Below are 21252 nucleotides of genomic sequence, written 5' to 3' on the forward strand. Positions count from 1 at the left end.
ACTTCTGGGAGAACCATTTTTGCCCTTCCCAGGCTCCGGAGGCTTTCCTTGAGGGGAGGGCGAAAATGGCCTCCCCCTAGCTCTGGAGGCTGGAAACAGGCCCGTTTTCAGACTTCCAGAACTTTCCAGAGAACCATTTTTTGCCCTCCCCAGGCTCCGGAGACTTTCCTCAAGCCTTGGGGGGATGTGTGCAAAAATGGCTTCCCCGAGTTCCAGGGGCTCTCCGGCGGCCGGAACAGTACTCAGTGCTCCCGGCAGTCACCACTGAACGCAACCCTGATGCGGCTCTCAATGAAGTTGAGTTTGACACACCCCTGGCTTAGCTACTCAATCATTTGTTCAAGTAAAGTAGAGTTAATCAAGCGTTGTCTAATCGGTGCAATTTCTCGCCCCTTCTAGGAGTTGCCCCATTCAGCGGTGCCACCACTGGGACAGGCGGGAGAATCCGGGATGTGCAATGCACAGGTCGCGGGGCTCACGTAATCGCTGGAACTGCCGGATACAGCTTTGGCAATTTGCACATTCCAGGTTAGCGTTACAAAGGTGGTTGCCCCCCCCCCAAGGAAACAAACTTGCTTTGTTATTTGTTGAAGACATTTCACTTCTCATATGAGAAGCTTCTTCTGTTCTGACTGAATGGCGGGAACAACCAGATGACTGCAGAGAATATTTTTTTTAAAAAAAGATGCAAAGTGATTATTTGGATTAATGTTCAAATTAATCACAGATTAATTACTTATTATTTTGCATTCTTCTTTATAGGATACTCGTTACCTTGGGAAGACACATCTTTCATATACCCTGATAATTTTGCTCGACCTGTGGAAGTGGCCATCGGTGCCAGCGATGGAGCATCCGACTACGGCAACAAATTTGGGGAACCTGTGCTGGCAGGTGAGCTTGCTGGTGGTACTGTATGCTCTTGAGATCCAGCCGGCGGTGTGCTTGAAGTTGTGATTTGTTTTGTAAAAAGATGCTGACTGAAAGCATGGGAAGGGGCAGAGGAACTATAAAACAGTTTTTATCAACTTTATCAGCTTCAAGGTATATGGACTTCAACTTCCAGAATTCCCCAGCCAGCATGACTGCCTGGGGAATTCTGGGAGTTGAAGTCCACATACCTTGAAGTCACCAAGGTTGATCTGACTAGGGAATGACACATCTTGAAGCCACCAAGGTTAGGCTGATTAGGGAATTCTGGGAGTTGAAGTCCACATATCTTGAAGCCACCAAGGTTGGACTGATAGGAAATGACACATCTTGAGGCACCAAGCTTGGGTTGCTGGGAATTCTGGGAGTCAAAGTCCACACATCTTCAAGCCACCAAGCTTGAGCTGGCTGAGGATTTCTGGGAGTTGACGTCCACACATTTTCAAGCCACCAAGCTTGAGCTGGCAGAGGATTTCTGGGAGTTGAAGTCCACACATTTTCAAGCCACCAAGCTTGAGCTGGCTGAGGATTTCTGGGAGTTGAAGTCCAGGCATCTTCAAGCCACCAAGCTTGGGCTGGCTGAGGATTTCTGGGAGTTGAAGTCCAGGCATCTTCAAGCCACCAAGCTTGAACTGGCTGAGGATTTCTGGGAGTCGAAGTCCAGGCATCTTCAAGCCACCAAGTTTGGGCTGGCTGAGGATTTCTGGGAGTCGAAGTCCAGGCATCTTCAAGCCACCAAGCTTGAACTGGCTGAGGATTTCTGGGAGTTGAAGTCCAGGCATCTTCAAGCCACCAAGCTTGAACTGGCTGAGGATTTCTGGGAGTTGAAGTCCAGGCATCTTCAAGCCACCAACACTGAACTGGAGGAATATGCAAGATTACCTGGGGAAGGGCCATTGTTTAAATTCAACTGTCTTCCTTGGCCCAGGGTTCGCACGGTCTTTCGGGATGCGCTTGGGGGACGGCGAGCGGCACGAATGGATCAAGCCCATCATGTTCAGTGGAGGCATCGGAGCCATTGAAGACATACACGTCCGCAAGGAAACTCCCCTGCCCGGTAAGGATTCTTTGGGATGGTAGCGTCTTGTATCCCAAATCTAGAGGTAGTCCTCAACTTACGACAGTTCATTTCGTGACCGGTCAAACCGTCAAACTTTCACGGTTACAACGTTATCCCAGTGAGAACGGCACTGGAAAAAAGTGACGTGATTATTTTTCACACACATGACCATTTCAGCATCTTCATGGTCATTTGATCAAAATTCAAACCCTTGGGAACTGATTCCTACTTATGACGGTTGGGGTGTCCCAGGGTCATGTGATCAATTTTTGTAAATTTCTGACCAGCAAAGTCAACAGGGTAGCTCGATTCACTTAACAGCGGTGTTACTAGCTTAACAGCTGCAGGAGTTCATTTAGCAACGGTGGCAAGGAATGGGGCAAAACCCACTTGACAGATGTCTCACTTAGCGATGTAAATGTTAGGGCTCAGTTGAACGCTACCTGTATTCCAGCCAACGGCAGCCAAAAACCGAATTCGCTCCCCGTGTCCGAAATTTCTCTTATTTATTTATTTATTTATTTATTTATTTATTTATTTATTTATTTATTTATTTATTTATTTATTTTATTTAATTTTATTTTATTTTATACACATAAGCACATCAATGGAACACATAAACACATTAACAAAAATAACCACATGACTTAAAAACAACATAGGAACAATAAGTTCCATCGTATATCATACAGCAGTTCCGAATCGGTTTCTTTGCAGTTAGTGTTTTCCTTTCTATACATTTCTATCTTGCGTTCATAATCTCGTTACTCATTATCCATTTTTATATACATTTCTTTATTTATTTATACTTAGCTACTTATGATCAAGTATTATTTACCTATATTGTGCTTTATATTTTTACTTCATCTATTCTCTTACATGCAGTTATAGGTATACATTCACATAGTTATTCTTTTTCTTTGCCATTCTTATATTATTATTATTATTATTATTCCATTTAAAAGGGTATAAGGTATAATTTGGAATGTATTATTTACCATCCTTCACACCTGTTATGACACTACCTTATTTTCTCTTTCTTTTCTTTTCTCCCTCCCTTCCTTCTCTACTTCCTTCCTTCCTCCTCTCCTTCCCCTTCTTCCTTCCCTTACTTCTCCCCTACTCCTACCCTCTGTCTTCTCCTTCCTACCCTCTCTCCTTCTCTTTTTCTCTCTTCCTCCCTCCTCTCATTCTCTTTCTCTCCTTCCCACCCACCTTCTTCTTCCCCTACCTCTCCTCCACATCTCACCTTATTTTCTCTTTCTTTTCTTTTCTCCCTCCATTCCTTCTCTACTTCCTTCCCTCCTCTCCTTCCCCTTCTTCCTTCCCTTACTTCTCCCCTACTCCTACCCTCTGTCTTCTCCTTCCTACCCTCTCTCCTTCTCTTTTTCTCTCTTCCTCCCTCCGCTCCTTCTCTTTCTCTCCTTCCCACCCACCTCTCCTTACCTCTTTCTTCCGTGTCCAAAATTTCACTTTGTGTTTTTTATCTCTCTCCCACCCAGGGATGGATGTGGTGAAGGTGGGAGGGCCCGTTTACCGAATTGGGGTCGGAGGAGGAGCTGCGTCTTCCATTCAGGTAAACTGAGGAACTTTTCTTCTTCTGTCTCTGCTCTGTGTGTGCTTCCCTGCTGTAATTTGCTGACTGCTGTTTGTTTGAGGGCTGACTAAAGAACGTATGTGTATCAGAGGTGGGTTCCTCCCTGTACGGCAGAAGAGGTAGTGAAAATCTGGCATACGGGATAGGACCGGATTCGTTGGAAGGTTTTTTTAAAAAAAAGTTTTTTCCCCCTGCCGGTTCAGGTAAGGGGAAAAAAGTTTTAAAAAATAAGAGAGAGAGAGAGGGAGAGAGAGGGAGGGAGGGATGAAGGGAGAAAGAAAAAAGAAAAGAAGGAAACTCACTTTTCAGCCGGGAGATTCAGCAAAGGAGAAAAACAAATGCTGTTGCTTTAAATTGGAACTGAGCATGCCTGGCTGTGGAATTCTGGGAGTTGAAGTCCACAAGTCTTAAAGCTGCAGACTTTGGAGTCCTGCTTTAAATTGAAAAGCTGCTCGGAAGGAAGTTTTCAAAGTGTCATTCAGCAGTTATTTGCAGAGGTTGCTTCCCACAGAAGGAAGGGAGAAAGAAAGAAGGAAGGAAAGAAAGAAAGAAAGAAAGAAAGAAAGAAAGAAAGAAAGAAAGAAAGAAAGAAAGAAAGAAAGAAAGAAAGAAAGAAAAACAGCACAGCAATTTAGGGCTAGAAGGCTACCCAGAGGTCATCTAGTCCAACCCCCTGCTGCAGCAGGAAAACCTTACATTGTCTGGATTATTTTCGTGCCTCTAACAGAGAGGAAAATTGCCAGAAAGGAGAAGGAGTTTAGTAGGACAAGGCTGCCATGCAGAGGAAGGCAGAGATAGTTCTTGACTTATGACTACAATTGAGCCCAGAATTTTGGTTGCTAAGCAACAGCGTTGTTAAGTGAGCTTCACCACATTTTACCCAATCCATGACATCTCCTGGCGGGTGACGTCAAGTTGGCCATGCCCACCCAGTCACATGCCCACCAAACCACGCCCACAGAATAGGTAGTAAAAAGTTTGAAACCCACCCCTGGTGTGTTATGTACATAATATAGGCTTTGTAGGGAAAACCCCCACTATTTAAATACAAACCTCTGTTTACTGTATTTGCTCCTGCGTTTTCTCACATAGTCACACCGTGCGCACTGATAACTCTGACTGGATTTCATTTATTAAGTTTCATCTATTAAATTTATAGGCCGCCCAATCCCGGAGGACTCCGGGCGGCTTACAACGAAAGAAGAAAAAAGAAAAGCAAAATAAGTAAAAAAATAGTTTAAAATTCACAACACACATACATTCTAATCGGGGCTGGACCTTAACACTAAGGTCAACAGCCCCAGGCCTGCCGGAACAGCCAGGTTTTAACGGCTTTCCTGCAGGCCATGAGAGTGGGTAAGGTCCGGACCTCTGTGGGTAGTTGATTCCACAGGGTCGGAGCAGCCACAGAGAAGGCTCTCCTCCGGGGACCCGCCAGCCGACACTATCCAGCTGACGGTATCCGAAGGAGGCCCCTCCTTCGAGCTTTGAGGTGACAAGGGCCTGAGTGACTGTCTGAAGTGCCCCCCTGTCCAAGTAGGGCCGCAATTGGTGTACCAGGCGAACCTGGATAGTATAAATTTTTCCATTCCCCACCATCCAGTCGGAGCTGAAGAAGCTTCTTGGATAAAAAAAAAGAGAAAGCAAAGAAAAACCAGGTAGTTCAGTAGCCTCTTGAAAAAAAAGCACCTCGTGGGAAAGTGAGGACTACCTGTACTCTTCCCGTTGTGGCCTGGTCTCCCACCTGCCAACCTCTCCTCTGCCCATTTAGGTGCAAGGCGACAATGCCAGTGAGCTGGATTTTGGAGCCGTGCAACGCGGTGACGCCGAAATGGAACAGAAAATGAACCGAGTCCTTCGGGGTTGCATCGAAAGCGGAGAGAACAACCCCATCTGCAGTTTGCACGACCAGGGTGCTGGAGGCAATGGTGAGCATGGGAGGGAAGAGGATTTTGGGATGCTCCAGCCGTTGCGAACCATGGGCTCACTTAATGAATGTAGCCCTTGCTTTACGACTGCCGCCAAAAAATATCATTGTCTTAGGCTTGATTATGGTCATAACTTGAGGACTACTTGTAAGGACCAAACCGCAGATGTATTTACTTACTTACTTATATAGAAATTTGTTTATTTTTTAAAAATTTTTTATTGATTTGTTTAGAAATGTATTGATTTAGAAAAAATAGAAATTTTGCTCAGAAGTGTATTTATTTAGAAATTGGTTTATTTAAAAATCTATTTATTGATTTACAAATTTATTTATTGATTGATTTACAAATTTATTTATTGATTGATTTACAAATTTATTTATTGATTGATTTAGAAATTTATTGATTTGGAAATTTATTGATTTAGAAATGTATTGATTTAGAAAAATTAGAAATTTTGTTCAGAAGTGTATTTATTTAGAAATTGGTTTATTTAAAAATCTATTTATTGATTTACAAATTTATTTATTGATTGATTTACAAATTTATTTATTGATTGATTTACAAATTTATTTATTGATTTAGAAATGTATTGATTTGGAAATTTATTGATTTAGAAATGTATTGATTTAGAAATGTATTGATTTAGAAAAATTAGAAATTTTGCTCAGAAGTGTATTTATTTAGAAATTTGTTTATTTAAAAATCTATTTATTGGTTTACAATTTTATTTATTGATTGATTTACAAATTTATTTATTGATTGATTTACAAATTTATTTATTGATTGATTTAGAAATTTATTGATTTGGAAATTTATTGATTTAGAAATGTATTGATTTAGAAAAATTAGAAATTTTGTTCAGAAGTGTATTTATTTAGAAATTGGTTTATTTAAAAATCTATTTATTGATTTACAAATTTATTTATTGATTGATTTACAAATTTATTTATTGATTGATTTACAAATTTATTTATTGATTTAGAAATGTATTGATTTGGAAATGTATTGATTTAGAAATGTATTGATTTAGAAATGTATTGATTTAGAAAAATTAGAAATTTTGCTCAGAAGTGTATTTATTTAGAAATTTGTTTATTTAAAAATCTATTTATTGGTTTACAATTTTATTTATTGATTGATTTACAAATTTATTTATTGATTGATTTACAAATTTATTTATTGATTTTAGAAATTTATTGATTTAGAAATTTACTGATTAGAAATTTATTGATTTAGAAATTTATTTATTGATTTAGAAATTTATTTATTGATGTATTTAGAAACGTATTTATTTAGAAATTTATTTACGGTATTTATTTAGAAATTTATTGATTTAGAAATTTATTTACGGTATTTATTTAGAAATTTGTTGATTTAAAAATCTATTTATTTAGAAATCTATTTATTTGGAAATGTATTTGTTCAGAAATTTATTTACAGTATTTATTTAAAAATGTATTTATTTAGAATGTATTTGTTCAGAAATGTATCTATTTATTTAGACATGTGTATTTAAAAATCTATTTATTTATTTATTTAGAAATTTATTTGCCGCCCATCTTCGGTCCAATGACTCTGGGTAGCTTATAACATAAAAAGCATTAGAATCATCAAAGTATAACAGTTATTAAACTAAGCAGCAGTGTTAATTAATGCAAACGGTAACAGTAGCTTTGTATGCTGCCTGTATCCCGTGGATGAGACTTTGCTTGTTCACGCGGCCCAGTTTCTGGCATGCCGCAACCTGGTGCCCGTCCACAGACTGGGGGTTGGAGACCCCTGTTCTAAATAACTTTCTCTCTTTTTTTTAAAGGGAATGTCTTGAAGGAGTTGAGTGAGCCAGCAGGAGCCACTATTTATGCGAGCCGTTTCCAGGTGTGTCTTTGCTTAAGCCTTGCAATGGTTGAACTACCCCAGGGGTCAGCAGTCCACAGCTCTGGAGCCGCATGTGGCTCTTTCATGCCTCTGCTGCGGCTCCCTGTTGCTCAAAACATGCATCACAACTGCCAATGTGAAACACTCCCTGGCATATGATTTATTGAGCTTTTTGACTCGGAAAAGAAACAGAAACTTTGATTCAGTCACGGTTGTAAGTAGAAGACTACCTGCATTGAACCAACAGAGCATCGATGCTGTTCATGGCGCCTTCTTTCTCTCTGTAGATTCTACGGAGTTTAGGCTGGTTTCTCTCTCTCTTTCTCTCTCTCTCTCTCAATCTCAATCTCTCTCTCGTTTGTTTCCTAGCTGGGAGACCCCACTTTGAGTGTTTTGGAAATCTGGGGGGCCGAGTATCAAGAATCAAATGCGCTCCTGCTTCCGCCACGCCGAGCTGATTTTCTTCAACGCCTGGCTTCCCGTGAAAGATGCGCCGTTGACTTTGTTGGCAAAATCACGCGCGAGGGGAAGGTGAGAGAGAAATAGGCGCTGGTGGTAGAAGAACATCAATCTTTTGGGTTGGGCGCAAATGAAGAAAATCCTTCTGCAGGAAAGGAGAGACTAGACCAGAAGATAGTGTTGCCACTGTCAATATTTGGGTGGCACCTCTCTGATAGAACCTTTCTAAGCCTCATGCCCACATTAGTTCGACTCCAGTTGGGACCAGAACTTTTTATTGATAAGCGAGGTGGCAGTTAAATGAGTCATGTCTGATTTTAGGATCTTGTTGCCATGGTTGTTAAGTGGATCACGGGGTTGTTAAACAGAGCTGGCTTCCCCCATTGATTTTGCTTGTTAAAAGCTGGCTGGGTATGGTGGCAAAAGGCGATCACGTGACCTCGGAGTATTACAACTGTTTTAAACTTTTATTAGTTTAGTTTAGTTTATTGCTTTACTTTACTTTTACTTTATTATTTTATTAGTTTATTATACATTTTATTTTATATTTTAGTTTAGTTTATGGTTTATTTTATCTTATAGTGTATGATTTTATTTTATTTTATTGCTTTACTTTACTTTTGCTTTATTATTTTATTTTATTAGTTTATTATATATTTTATTTTATATTTTATACTTTAGTTTATGATTTATTTTCTTTTATAGTTTATTATTTTATTTTAGTTTAGTTTAGTTTATTGCTTTACTTTACTTTTGCTTTATTATTTTATTTTATTATATATTTTATTTTATATGTTATTGCGATTTCTCCGCGGGTGGTTCATGAAGCCAATGAGGAAAGAAGACTCGGACACGAATTTCCTTCGGGACGAAACCGACCCAGAACGAAGTCTGGGGGCTTCTTTTATTGATCATACACAAGGGAGGGGTGGATTCACATAGCCAATGCGGACCAATCATGATTGTGCAAGCTTACAGTATATGGTAACTCATTTACTCTCATGTAGACTTGAAGAACACTCATAGTCAATAAACCTTTTATCATCATGCAAACATCCAATGCTTAATTAATGTTTGAGAGTTAAACAGTTGTAACCCCTGATTTAATCAGCGCTTAGTTACAAGTCTGTGGTTGCTGATCTGCTTAGTGTTAAGGGTACTCATTTAATCAACGCTTGGAGTTGGACAGTTTGTCTTACTGATCTAATCATATGGCCAATTATTGCTTTTAGTTTACTGATTTAATCATATGGTTAATTATTGCTTCTGTTCTATACGTGTTACAGTATGGCTAAATGCATACCTGCACGTATATCGCAACATCTCCTCCTTTTGTTTTAAATTTTGAGGAGTCGGAAGGGAGTATCGTTTTTCTCTGGGTCTTCATCAGAGAATGCTGTTAGTAGGGCTTTGTGTTGCGAATCAAAGATTGCTGTGTTAATGTTTTTGCCCTGTGTCATACTTTCTACTGTGGATTGAATGATGATTTGGATCACTGGGATTAAACAGGGTAAAAGGAGAAACCCTAGGAGCGCCATGCCTGCCATGAAGGCGGCTTGTTTCCAATTGCGAAAAATTCCTCCCAGGAAGCCTGCATCATCCATTAATCCTGTCCACTTTTGCACGGGTACGTGAACCAATTTCTGCAACTGAGATTGGCCACTACCTTGCCAGTTGAATCAATTTGAAGACAGCAATTTGTAAGATTAAATTTCCTACATACTCCCCTTTCTTTTGTTTTCTCTTCAAAACATGTGAGTGAAATGCACATGTGTTTAGCTTTCAACCATGAAGGACTAGCAACGAGGGTACAAATTTCTGGAAAGAAATTTACAGTATCCAATTTTCCATGCCAATTAGTTTCAGATATCACTTTATATGAGCTTCCAGACAGGTTTTAAACAAGCAGAAATTCACAGCCTTGCTTTCCCTTTAAGGTATAGGCTGCCCATTTTAAAAGGGATGGTTCTTCAACCTGCCCTGGCTTTTATTTTAGTGAGGCCAAATTGAGTTTAGCTAATGTGCAAAAACTGTGTGTGGAAGAGATAGTTTCAATCTAATTCTGAATAGGCTCTTATCTCTCTCTCTCTCTCTCTCTCTCTCACTCTCTCTCTCTCTTTCTTGTTATGTGTGTGTGTGTGTGTAGCTGCTTCTACAATACAGAAAATACAGACATTTTGGACAAACTTTTCCTCCCACTAGACATAAATCCAAGGTGTTCAGAATTGCTGTGCTATCATTCTCAAAATACAATTCTTACATGAATACATTAAACTGATTACAATATAAATGAGACAAGAAAGAAACCTAACAATGAATTTCTGTGAAGAAAGCAAAGAAAGAGAACTTTAGGATCAATTTTCACCCTCCCCTATAGTCTTCTGGGGATAAAAGAAAGTCTTTTGGTCTTTACTTCTCCATCTCAGGGTCCATTCTTTCATATCTGCTGGATGGCATTAAGCTTAGCTTGCTGATAAGAGTGGTCAGTCAGGTAGAGTCTGTCCCAGGCTTGGGTAAGTTTTTTCTCCTCATGTCAGATTTTATCAGAATGCAATCGCCAGCAGCCAATTCAAGAGTTAGCAGTCCTTTGTGTCTTAGGTGAAGAAAAAGAGAGGCCAAATATACAGTTCTATACAGACATAGTCCCATGTTGTGGAATCTCACCCATTCTGTCCAAATGTGGAAATCCAAACATTATTCCAGAAGGCAGACGATGTAAATGATGTAAATTTCATGGAACAGGACATTCCCACTGCTTCTATGATTAAAACACTTTTGCAGTAAGATGAGTAAATTTTCAAAAGAGACAACAACTTGTGTTGCAAACAAACAAACAAAATAACATAGGGTAGAGTACCTTGACTCACAAGCTTTTAAAAATGCACTCAGGTGTAAAAGAGAAAGGGAAGAAAAACAACTTTTTTTAAAAAATGCAATTAAAAAAAGAGGTACTTTGAGGCAACACTCCAAAATATTAGATTCCATTCAGATGGAAGCAAATTCTCATTAAGTATGTTAGAACATTTACAAATGTAAGCAAAATATCTCAAAATCATTTCTGTTTATAGGTTTAATTAAGCATTTTAAACCTCAAAAATTTCCAGAAGGAAAAGAGAAAAACCAAAATGCATTCAGAGCAGAAAAGGAAATGTAATTGCATAACTTTTAAAGGTGAAGGAGCAAGTCACCCATTTACTCCAAATTTCTCAGAAGAGAGAGGAAATAAAAATTGGTTAAAATGAGCAAAAAACTTCAGCCACCCTTCAATGACCCAAAAGGAATGAGGGAAAGAAGGGGGGGTAATGCACAGAGGCATTCACAAGTATCTCTAGGGGCATTTCATACACACGTTCATTGTAAAAATGAGCAGACACACTCTCTCCCCATTTCTCCTGCTTCCCTCCAAAGAATGACTGGGGGGGGGAAGAGGGGGGGGTTTCACGCAGGCAATCACAGGTCTTTGGATCTCTTCAGTTATCACTTTCGGGGACATATACATTCATACTGCAATCATGCTTGCTCATGCCAACCAATCATTATAATTATTTCAGGAAGCTTTTTCACAAGCCACCAAGCTTCATTTTATTTATTAGAGGATCTCACCCTCCTTTCAGGTTTGGAAATGATAACACACAAGCATACACACACATACCATTAAACAATCTTGCAACTTACTATTTCTTTATATGAAAGGAATTAAAGTACATTCATACCAACTTTTACTATTCAATATACATTTGCACTGCAACCAGACTGTTTGTGTAAATTAATTTCACACACAAAAATATCCCATTTCATTCATTCTTTCATACAAAGCAGTTATTACAATTATTTCAGGGAGCTGTACATAAGCCAATGAGCTCCACTTTCTATTATTAAGAGATCTCAACTTCCCTCCAGGTCTGAAAATGATTACACACACACATGCACACATACCATGAAACAACACTTTCAGGCCTGGGGGAGGTTCTGTCACTTTAAATCTTCAAATTTCTTTCCTTGGAGAACTTATGGCTCATTCTCCAAGCAATGGGGAAACTCAGAAAGCAGTTTAAATCCCAACTACTCTTCCCTCCCCACAGCTTCAAGCCCAAGCTTATTTATTTATTTATTTAGCTAGCTGATCAAACATCAGTTCAATTCAATTCCACATGTTATTAGATGCACACCTAAGAATTTATTTTTTAACAGACATTACATCAAAGTAATCAAGTCCAATTACCTAGGTCTTCCCATTCAGTCAGGCTTTAATCGCTTTGGGGAAGAAACTCAGGTAGAATTTATCTTCAGTTCATCTGATGGTGGCCAGAAAATCAGCAAACTTGTTACAAAATCTAAATGAAAACTGTCTTCTAGAGGCCAGGTTTCGAGTAGGTTGGCCAGATAAATGTGCAGAGGGTTTTTACATGCACACACAAGGCTACACTCTCCTTCTCCCCCAAAAGAAAAAATCTTTACTCACCTGAAGAGTAAATCTTCCAGGCCTGAAAAACATGAAAACAAGGTTCCCTCCCCCACAGAAAAGGCATTGTTGGGGGATTAAGGGTAAGGGAGGGGCTTGGGGCTGGGTGGGTAGAAAGCTTGCAGGCAGAGTAAAAAAAAAGGTAAAATCATCAGTTACTAAACAGATAAACTGGTAACATTTATGGGGATATCACAGATGCAAAATGGGGTCTGGATTCACATGCTTCAGGAAGGAAATAAACAGGTAAAATCATTTAAACACACGATAGAAGCAAGGATGAAACTTTTCCTGTAAATGAACTTAAAACATTTCCTGGGTTGTTACTTTAAGGCAAAGGGATGGAAGGAAGGAAAAAAAAACCTTATCTGTACTCTTTTTTTGGGGGGGGGGGAAACAAACTGAGCGAAGGCTATTTCTGCCAGTTTAGACCTTGAGGGTGCACAAAGACTTAGTCACACATTTACACAAGAACAAGGAGAAAATAAGAAGGGAAAAACAGAACTCTCAGGTTTTCACATCCTACATTCCTAGCACAAATATGTCAAATTAGGGAAGGCACAAATCTTAACAAACAAACCACGTGGTTACATAGAAGACAAAGAGACAAAGAGACAGGAGAAAAAAAGAAACCTCAACATTTTTCCCTTTTCTTTTAAGTACCTTTATGTAGCCAAATTAGTTTTCCTGTATTATCACAGAACAACAGAAACAACAACAAAAATTTAAACTTTAGAGAATTAAAATTTAAAGGTACTCACCTTCTTTCCAGGCAGCCTTTGAGCTCAAACTCAAAACCCCTTTAAAACCTAGATCCAATGGTTAAGGCCAAGATAAAGTCCACCCACAGACTCAATGGGGTCTGTGCCGGCATGGGAGGCTTACCTGGGCCATATCCATTGGTTAGGCTAGCTTGGAGTCCCATCTGTGGGTCGCCAATTGTTGAGAGAAATGTCCTTCTGGGTTCAGCTCCAAGTGGGGAAGAAGACACTGGAGACATGGAGGCTGCTTGGAAAGATGGTTTACTGTTGGACAGGGCCACATGGCTTGAGCCCTGACCAGAAAAGGTGATCACATGTTTCAATGTTGATGGAGAAGAAGAGAGAAGGGAAGAGGAAGGGGCTTGCTAGGCTTTTTTGATAAGTAAACGCCATGTTGTTAAAACGCCCGGAGGGGCTCGGGGTTCCTCATGGAAGTAGGTGCCCAATTTTATCCATAAGGAGAGTTTTAAAGACCCCTTTTTCCGGGTAGATTGGACAATGATTTTAGACATCAGTCAATAAGTCAATTAAATACTTTTGAGGGGAAAACGGGAAGCGACTTGCCCATCGCTTGAATAATTACACTAGAAAATTTAGATATCCCGAAGCTCATGAAGGTGCGCTTCCTGTTCTTTCGAGAAACCCGATCCCATACTCACGAATTGAGAGGGTGCTCCGTTCGCAGACGGCCGGCCCTGGGTGCGAGGCTTTTCCCGGCCGAGGGTGAGATGAGATGGGCAGCATGGATCATCACGTCGGGGGTCACCAGATGCGATTTCTCCGCGGGTGGTTCATGAAGCCAATGAGGAAAGAAGACTCGGACACGAATTTCCTTCGGGACGAAACCGACCCAGAACGAAGTCTGGGGGCTTCTTTTATTGATCATACACAAGGGAGGGGTGGATTCACATAGCCAATGCGGACCAATCATGATTGTGCAAGCTTACAGTATATGGTAACTCATTTACTCTCATGTAGACTTGAAGAACACTCATAGTCAATAAACCTTTTATCATCATGCAAACATCCAATGCTTAATTAATGTTTGAGAGTTAAACAGTTGTAACCCCTGATTTAATCAGCGCTTAGTTACAAGTCTGTGGTTGCTGATCTGCTTAGTGTTAAGGGTACTCATTTAATCAACGCTTGGAGTTGGACAGTTTGTCTTACTGATCTAATCATATGGCCAATTATTGCTTTTAGTTTACTGATTTAATCATATGGTTAATTATTGCTTCTGTTCTATACGTGTTACAGTATGGCTAAATGCATACCTGCACGTATATCGCAACATGTTATACTTTAGTTTATGATTTATTTTATTTTATAGTTTATTATTTTATTTTATTATATTTTATTTTATTTTAGTTTATTGCTTTACTTTATTTTGCTTTATTTTATTTTATTATTTTATTATATATTTTATTTTATTTTTCATATTTTAGTTTAGTTTATTATATATTTTATTTTATAGTTTATTATATATTTTATTTTATATTTTAGTTTAGTTTATGATTTGTTTTACTTTATAGTTTATTATTTTATTATTTTAGTTTACATTTATTTTAGTTTATGATTTTATTTAATTTTATATTTAATTTTATTTAATTTCATTTCCTATAGCCACCCATTTCAGCAAATGATTCTGGGTGGCTCACAATTCAAGAACATGCACAGGTAGTCCTGGAATTCTGAAAATACAGAATCGACCAGATTGTGAGGTAAAAATCAAAGTGAATATGAAGGAATAAAGGGGGCAGAAAGCAAAAAACTGAAATAATTTGAGAGAAAGTTCTTTAGACAGTTCAGTTCACCATTATGCATGTAGCAGGCTGGTTCTTGGCCTAGGTCAGGCCTCTCCAAACTTGGCCACTTGTGGACTTCAACTCCCAGAATTCCCCAGCCAGCTGGCTGGGGAATTCTGGGAGTTGAAGTCCATAAGACTTAAAGCTGCCAAGTGTGGAGACCCCTGGCTTAGCTTATAGTGGGATCCCAGCTATGATAAATCCTACACTATATTCAGGGTTCAAAGAGAATCAAACCACAGATGGATTGTTCAACAAAATCCTAGAGCTTGGCCTAGTGCTGTGAATGCAAACCTACGGCACGTGCCCAAAATGGTAGATGAAGCTATGTCACTTGGCACGCACATCCTTGCCTGCGTGCACGATGATCAATTCTCCGCTCGTGCGGCAGTGTCGAAAACCGGTGTGCGCATGCTGATTGTTGTGTGAACTCGGAAGTTCGACTTTTCCAGAGTGTGATTCCTTCATGGGCGCAGGGGTGCCAAAAACCGGCCTGCGCATGCACACCGGCCAGCTGATCGTCGGGCACGCATGGGCGCTAGAAGCCAGAAGTTTGGCTTTCCCAGAGTGCGGCCCCAACGAGCGCCTGCGGACCTTTTCGGCACTCGATGCCGAAATCGTTCGCCATCACTGGAGTGTGTGAATCTGATTTGAAGTTGCCTCCTGTTCTTCTTCTTCTTGACAGATTGTGTTGGTAGATGACACAAAGTCCCCGGCAAGTACGGCAGAGGTCCTCGAATGCGAGACAGGAGGAAGGGACACCCCTGTGAATTTGAAGCTGGAATGGGTACTTGGCAAGATGCCACGCAAGGTACGGAAGGGCACAAGAGTCTCCCAGCATAAAAGCAAACACGAAACCGACTAACGTTCAACCAGGGATGCTGAAGACAGATGAGCTCAATCCTCTTCGAGGGATGCAACCAAGGTTCAGAGTGTCTTAAATTTTGTAGAGGATTCATACAGTAAATAGTAACAGAGTTGGAAAGGACCTTGGAGGTCATCTAGTCCAACCCCCCCCCCCTGTTCATGCAGGGGACCTGTACTAGGGATTCAAACCGCCGAACTTTCTGATCGCCCGCGACTTACGTAGGACCCCAGTTGAGCTCCAAATTTCTGTGGCTAAGCGAGACAGTTTTTAAGTGAGTTTTGCCCCGTTTCATGACCTTTCTTGCCACTGTTGTTAAGTGAATCTCTGCGGTTGTTAAGTCACGCGGCTGCTAAGTGAATCTGGCTTCCCCACTGATTTTGCTTGCCAGAAAGTCGCAAGAGGTGAACACATGACCCTGGGGCACCGCGACCGTCATAGAATATGAATCGGTTGCCAATTTTAATTACATGACCACGGGGAACGCTGCAACGGTCGTAAGTGTGAAAATTGGTCGTATATCACTTTTCCCCTTGCCGTTGTAACTTCAAATGGTCCTCAAGCAAATAGTATGGTACACAGGACCAGAATTGAGCTCAAAGACTTCTGTGGTAAGCCATACAGTGGCAAAGGGAGTTTTGCCATTTTACGACCTTTCTCTGTCACTGTGGTTAAGTGAATCTCAGCAGTTGTTAAGTGAGTAACATGGTTGTTAAGTGAGTCTGGCTTTCCCATTGATTTTGCTTGTTAAAAAGTCAAAAACCCAAGGAAACTGCATCCGTCGTAAATATGAATCGGTTGCCAAGCGGCTGAATTTCAATCACGTGACCATGGGAATGCTGTCATAACAGTGGTAGGTTGCAGACGGTACGCCCCGGTATGCGTATACCGGTTCCTGCCGGAAGCAGCAGCCACCGTACCGGAATGGTGCTTTGGAGGGCCCACCTGCCCGCCCTCGTTCCTTACCCGTATTTATAGGAAATGGGTCATCTGCGCATGTGCATGTAGCATACGGCGCCTGTGCGATGCTCCGCTAAGCAGCTGGGGCACTACAGGCGGTGGGTGCGCATGCGCACACAGCGCGCATGCCCATGGTGCCCGCTCGGCTCATGTTGCAGCATACCAGTTGCAACGAGAGCCAAAACCCACTACTGGGTCATAAGTGTGAAAAATGGCCATAAATCACTCTTTTCACTGCCGTTGTAATTTCAAATGGTCACCAAGGAAATTGTATGGCATACAGGTAGTTGAACATTATACCTGCATATCATAATAAATACCAGATTGTATACCCACTCTGCCTGGACAAGCCAACTATCCATTTGTCTAGGACAGGGGTCGGCAACCTTAAAAACTCAAAGAGCCACAAAGGTCCTAACCCGAAGCTCCCTGTTCAATTCTAGAGCCAACCGGAAGTCCAGTTCCCCCACCATAGAGTCTCTTCCTAGTGTGGCATCCCTTTTCCTCTACCTGTCCTAACCGAAAGCCCCATCAATTGTGGAGCAGAGCACCGACAGGGAGCCGCAGCAGAGGGATGAAAGAGCCACATGCGGCTCCAGAGCCTCGGGTTGCCAACCCCTGGCCTAGGAAGAAGGATTGTGGTTTGACTGATCCAATTACAGGTCTTCTTTACTTACGTCCGCTATTAGGACAAGAATTTTTTGTCACTAAGCAAGGCACTTTGGTGAATTCCACCTGATATTTTTTTTTGGCCATGGTTTTTAAATGAACCACTGCAGGTCTTACACAAATCCCATGGAATTTTCTTCTTCCCTTTCCTTCCTTCCCCTAGTTTCCTAGTTTACTTTTTTTGTTTCCCTTTGTATTTTATACTAGCTGATAACCCACTATTGCCCGGGTATTTATTTATAGGGGGAAATGTCCAGACCAAACATAATTTCTAATGTTGGATTTTCCCCCTTACCAAAGGGAGCCCCCTTGTGGAGTACTGTGAAGCCATTAGCATGGCAACTTTACTGCACTGTACAGTAGAAGCCATTTTAGAGCAGTACAGTAAAAGCCATTTTAAGGCACAACAGCCTTTTTCTTAACAGAACACACATCCTGAGGGGTCTTAAGGCTGTCTTACCCACATAGTATTTTTCTCCAGAAGGTAAGTCATCTGTGTACCAAGTTTGGTTGAAATTGCTCGAGGCGTTCCAGTGTTATGCTAGAACATAAACTAATAAATACGCATAAACTTAAAAGAAGAAAAGAACAGAGAGGAATATTCCAGTGATGTTAATAAGATTATGCATCCCCTGTTTTTCTTCTCACTGCCCAGGAATTTGTTTTGAACCGTATAAACCGAGCCCTTCGCCCTCTGGATCTTCCTAAGGCCCTGAGCGTGGTGGATGCCCTTCAACTGGTCCTGAAGCTCCCATCAGTGGCTAGTAAACGTTACCTGACAAATAAGGTCAGTTTCTGGATCACGTTGGCCTTTCTTGGGTTGGGATCAGTGGTGAAATTCAAACATTTTCCCTTCCGGTTCTGTGGGCATGGCTTGGTGGTCATGTGACTGGGCGGGCGTGGCTTGGTGGTCATGTGACCGGGCAGGCGTTGTTTGGTGGTCATGCGACCAGGTGGGCGTGGCTTGGCGGTCATGCGACCGGGTGGGCGTGGCTTGGCGGTCATGTGACCGGGTGGGCGTGGCTTGGTCATGTGATTTGGGTGGGCGTGGCTTGGTAGTCGTGTGATTGGGTGGGCGTGGCTTGGTGGTCATGTGACCGGGTGTGCGTGGCTGCACAACTGACACACACACACACACACAATGTAAAAGCAGCTGGATTTTACACAAAATGTCCCCTGCGACCAGCAGGAACTTCACAGAGTCAAAAACGAACCATCACACTTTACACAAAAAGGACACAAAAGCTGCGCAACTGACTCGCGCACAATGTAAAAGTAAAAGAAAAAAGTTCTGACGATCGTGGGGCACAGCTGATTGTTGCACAGCTGATCACTGGGACTTTTTTTTTTACTTTTTAAAGCATTTTTTTTAACTACCCAAACCAGTATCATTTCACTCCCTGGTTGGGATGCCTCTATAGTCCTATCTGTGTAGCTTTTAAGAGCTCTGCCATTTTTTGAGATGTGTTTCCAACTTCCCAAGGTAGCCTATATAGCCTTGGGATTTCCTTGTGGTCTCCACTCCACAGACTACTAACTCTATATCTGCTTAGGGGTTGTTGTTTTTTTGAACCAACCAGGAACTTGCTATGACATCTAGATGCAGAAAAGATTTATATATTGATTTGTTTTCCTGCTGATTTGTTCCCATTTTTCTTTCTTTCCTTTTTGTTTCCTGGCATAGGTTGATCGTTCGGTGACGGGGCTGGTGGCCCAGCAACAGTGCGTCGGTCCCCTCCACACACCCCTGGCGGATGTGGCCGTGGTGGCCCTTTCCCCCTTTGAAACGGTGGGAGGAGCCACTGCTCTTGGAGAACAGCCAATCAAAGGGCTGATAAACCCTGCAGCCGGCGCCCGATTGGCCGTGGGAGAAGCCCTTACCAATCTGGTCTTTGCTCGGGTCACCGATCTGAAGGTAAGCCCCGCCTTCTTCTGTCTTGGCAAATCTGTGCCTCCCTCCCCCTCTTGTGTTCTACTTTGTCAGGAACTCAGGGAGGGACCGAGGGGGGAAGTGACATCACATATAGAATGACATCATCTTACACAACATACAATGATGCCATTGTGACATGTTCCAGATGTCTGCAGCTCCGCTAATGTCAAATGGCTTAAGATAGCCGGAAAAAAAACTTAAATTGAAAGAACTCAAAAACCAAGAACCAATCAATTTAGAATAAGAGAGTTGGAAGGGACCTTGGAGGTCTTCTAGTCCAACCCCCTGCTTAGGCAGGAAACCCTACACCACTTCAGACAAATGGACACCCAACATCCAATTTCTTTATTGGGATCCACCAAAATTTCACAGCAGAATGGGAAAGCTTTTTCTGTTCCCCAGAGATCTTCCTCAAGATTAGAAGACCCAGCTAAATACTTCAGCGCTGATCTGTGCATTGGGGATTAAAAATGAAGACCGAAACAATTAGTTTATGTTGGATGCTCCAGTTATGAGGAAAAATAACCAAGATTTCTGGAACAAAAGAAAAAAACTGAGCTTTATTTCTGCAATAATTATAATTTAATGATTTTGACAGTATCACACCACTATCCTAATTGGGAAGAGGAATGGTGCGGTGGCTTAGAGGCGGAGCTTCCTCCTCACAATCAGGAGGCTGTGAGTTCAATCCTAGGTAGAGGCAGATATTTCTCTCTCGGCACACTGAGAAAAATATCTGCTGGGAAAAAAACTCTGCACTGGAGACAGGAAAGGCATCTGGCCAGGAAACACTCAGGTCCATTCAGTTGCCCAGACTCCACCCCACAAGGGATTATGTGGTTATTAAAAGTGGATGATGATGATCCTACTTGGGAGGAGCTACTACCGCACCAGTAAGACATAGCAATAGCAATAGCAATAGCAGTGGACTTATATACCGCTTCATAGGCCTTTCAGGCCTCTCTAAGCGGTTTACAGAGAGTCAGCATATTGCCCCCAACAATCTGGGTCCTCATTTTACCCACCTCGGAAGGATGGAAGGCTGAGTCAACCCTGAGCCGGTGAGATTTGAACCGCTGACCTGCTGATCTAGCAGTAGCCTGCAGTGCTGCATTTAACCACTGCGCCACCTTGGCTCTTAATTTTAAATGGATGACCAGTTAATTTTAAATGGATGACCAGTTACTAGAATTAAGTTTTCCCAGTTTGCAATAAGGAGGAACACTCTGATAAAAGGCAGGCAGACTCATTTACCATGGCACGGAGGGGTGAAACATATCTTACGTCCACAAAAAATAGATAATATTCAGAAGAGGTTTATTATAACCTCTTTCGATAAAAGGAATTTTTACCCTTTCTGGTTTAGTTTAGTGGAGCAAAGTATGCTCTAATTAAGATGTAAGACAGCATCTCCTGGCTGGTGAGGAAAATCAAATAAGTAAAATAAATAAAACAAATATATTTTCATTTGTTTTGTATTTTCTCTCTTTTTTTCTGAATGCCACGTTCTTTGCGGCTGTTCTCTTGGTTTGCAAGTTTTCTTTTCCTTTGTGAGCCTTGGTTTATTCTCTGCAACTGAGTCACCAGTAGAACTAAGCATTTGCTTGGCTCCATGCAGAATATGAAGAACAAAACATTTTCACTTGTTCAGTATTTTCTCTTCTCTTTTGTCTACATGCTGTGTTCATCCGGTCTGTTCTCTTCGTTTGCAAATTCTCCTTTCCTTTGTGAGCCTCGGGTTAATCTCTGCATCGGAATTTAATCAAATCCATTGAGAAATGAGAGAAGGAGAGTCAGATAAACAGAGTTGGAAGAAACCTTCTAGGTCATCTAGTCCAAAAGCAGGAGACCCTACATCATTTCTGACCAATGGCAGTCCAGTCTTTTCTTGAAAGCCTCCAGGGATGAAGCTCCCACAACTTCTAAAGGCAACTTCTGTTCCATC

The 21252-nt window shown here is 41.3% G+C and overlaps 1 protein-coding gene across 2 annotated transcripts in view; it reads left to right on the forward strand.

The window, feature by feature from the left end:
• Window positions 1-21252, forward strand: part of PFAS (phosphoribosylformylglycinamidine synthase) — a 62901-nt gene that overhangs the window by 21251 nt on the left and 20398 nt on the right. For both annotated transcript variants that reach the window (XM_087714177.1, XM_087714176.1), the window contains 10 exons: window positions 400-528; window positions 763-894; window positions 1859-1987; window positions 3493-3566; window positions 5359-5515; window positions 7332-7393; window positions 7763-7924; window positions 15566-15691; window positions 18030-18161; window positions 19059-19289. In XM_087714177.1, the coding sequence (XP_087570303.1) occupies window positions 400-528; window positions 763-894; window positions 1859-1987; window positions 3493-3566; window positions 5359-5515; window positions 7332-7393; window positions 7763-7924; window positions 15566-15691; window positions 18030-18161; window positions 19059-19289 (1334 nt within the window). The remainder of the gene's footprint in view (window positions 1-399; window positions 529-762; window positions 895-1858; window positions 1988-3492; window positions 3567-5358; window positions 5516-7331; window positions 7394-7762; window positions 7925-15565; window positions 15692-18029; window positions 18162-19058; window positions 19290-21252) is intronic.

The sequence above is a fragment of the Thamnophis sirtalis genome, unplaced genomic scaffold (genome assembly GCF_051295495.1).
Source record: "Thamnophis sirtalis isolate CommonGarterSnake01/CBP01778 unplaced genomic scaffold, rThaSir2_p1.2 scaffold_4, whole genome shotgun sequence".
Classification (NCBI taxonomy): Eukaryota; Metazoa; Chordata; class Lepidosauria; order Squamata; family Natricidae; genus Thamnophis; species Thamnophis sirtalis.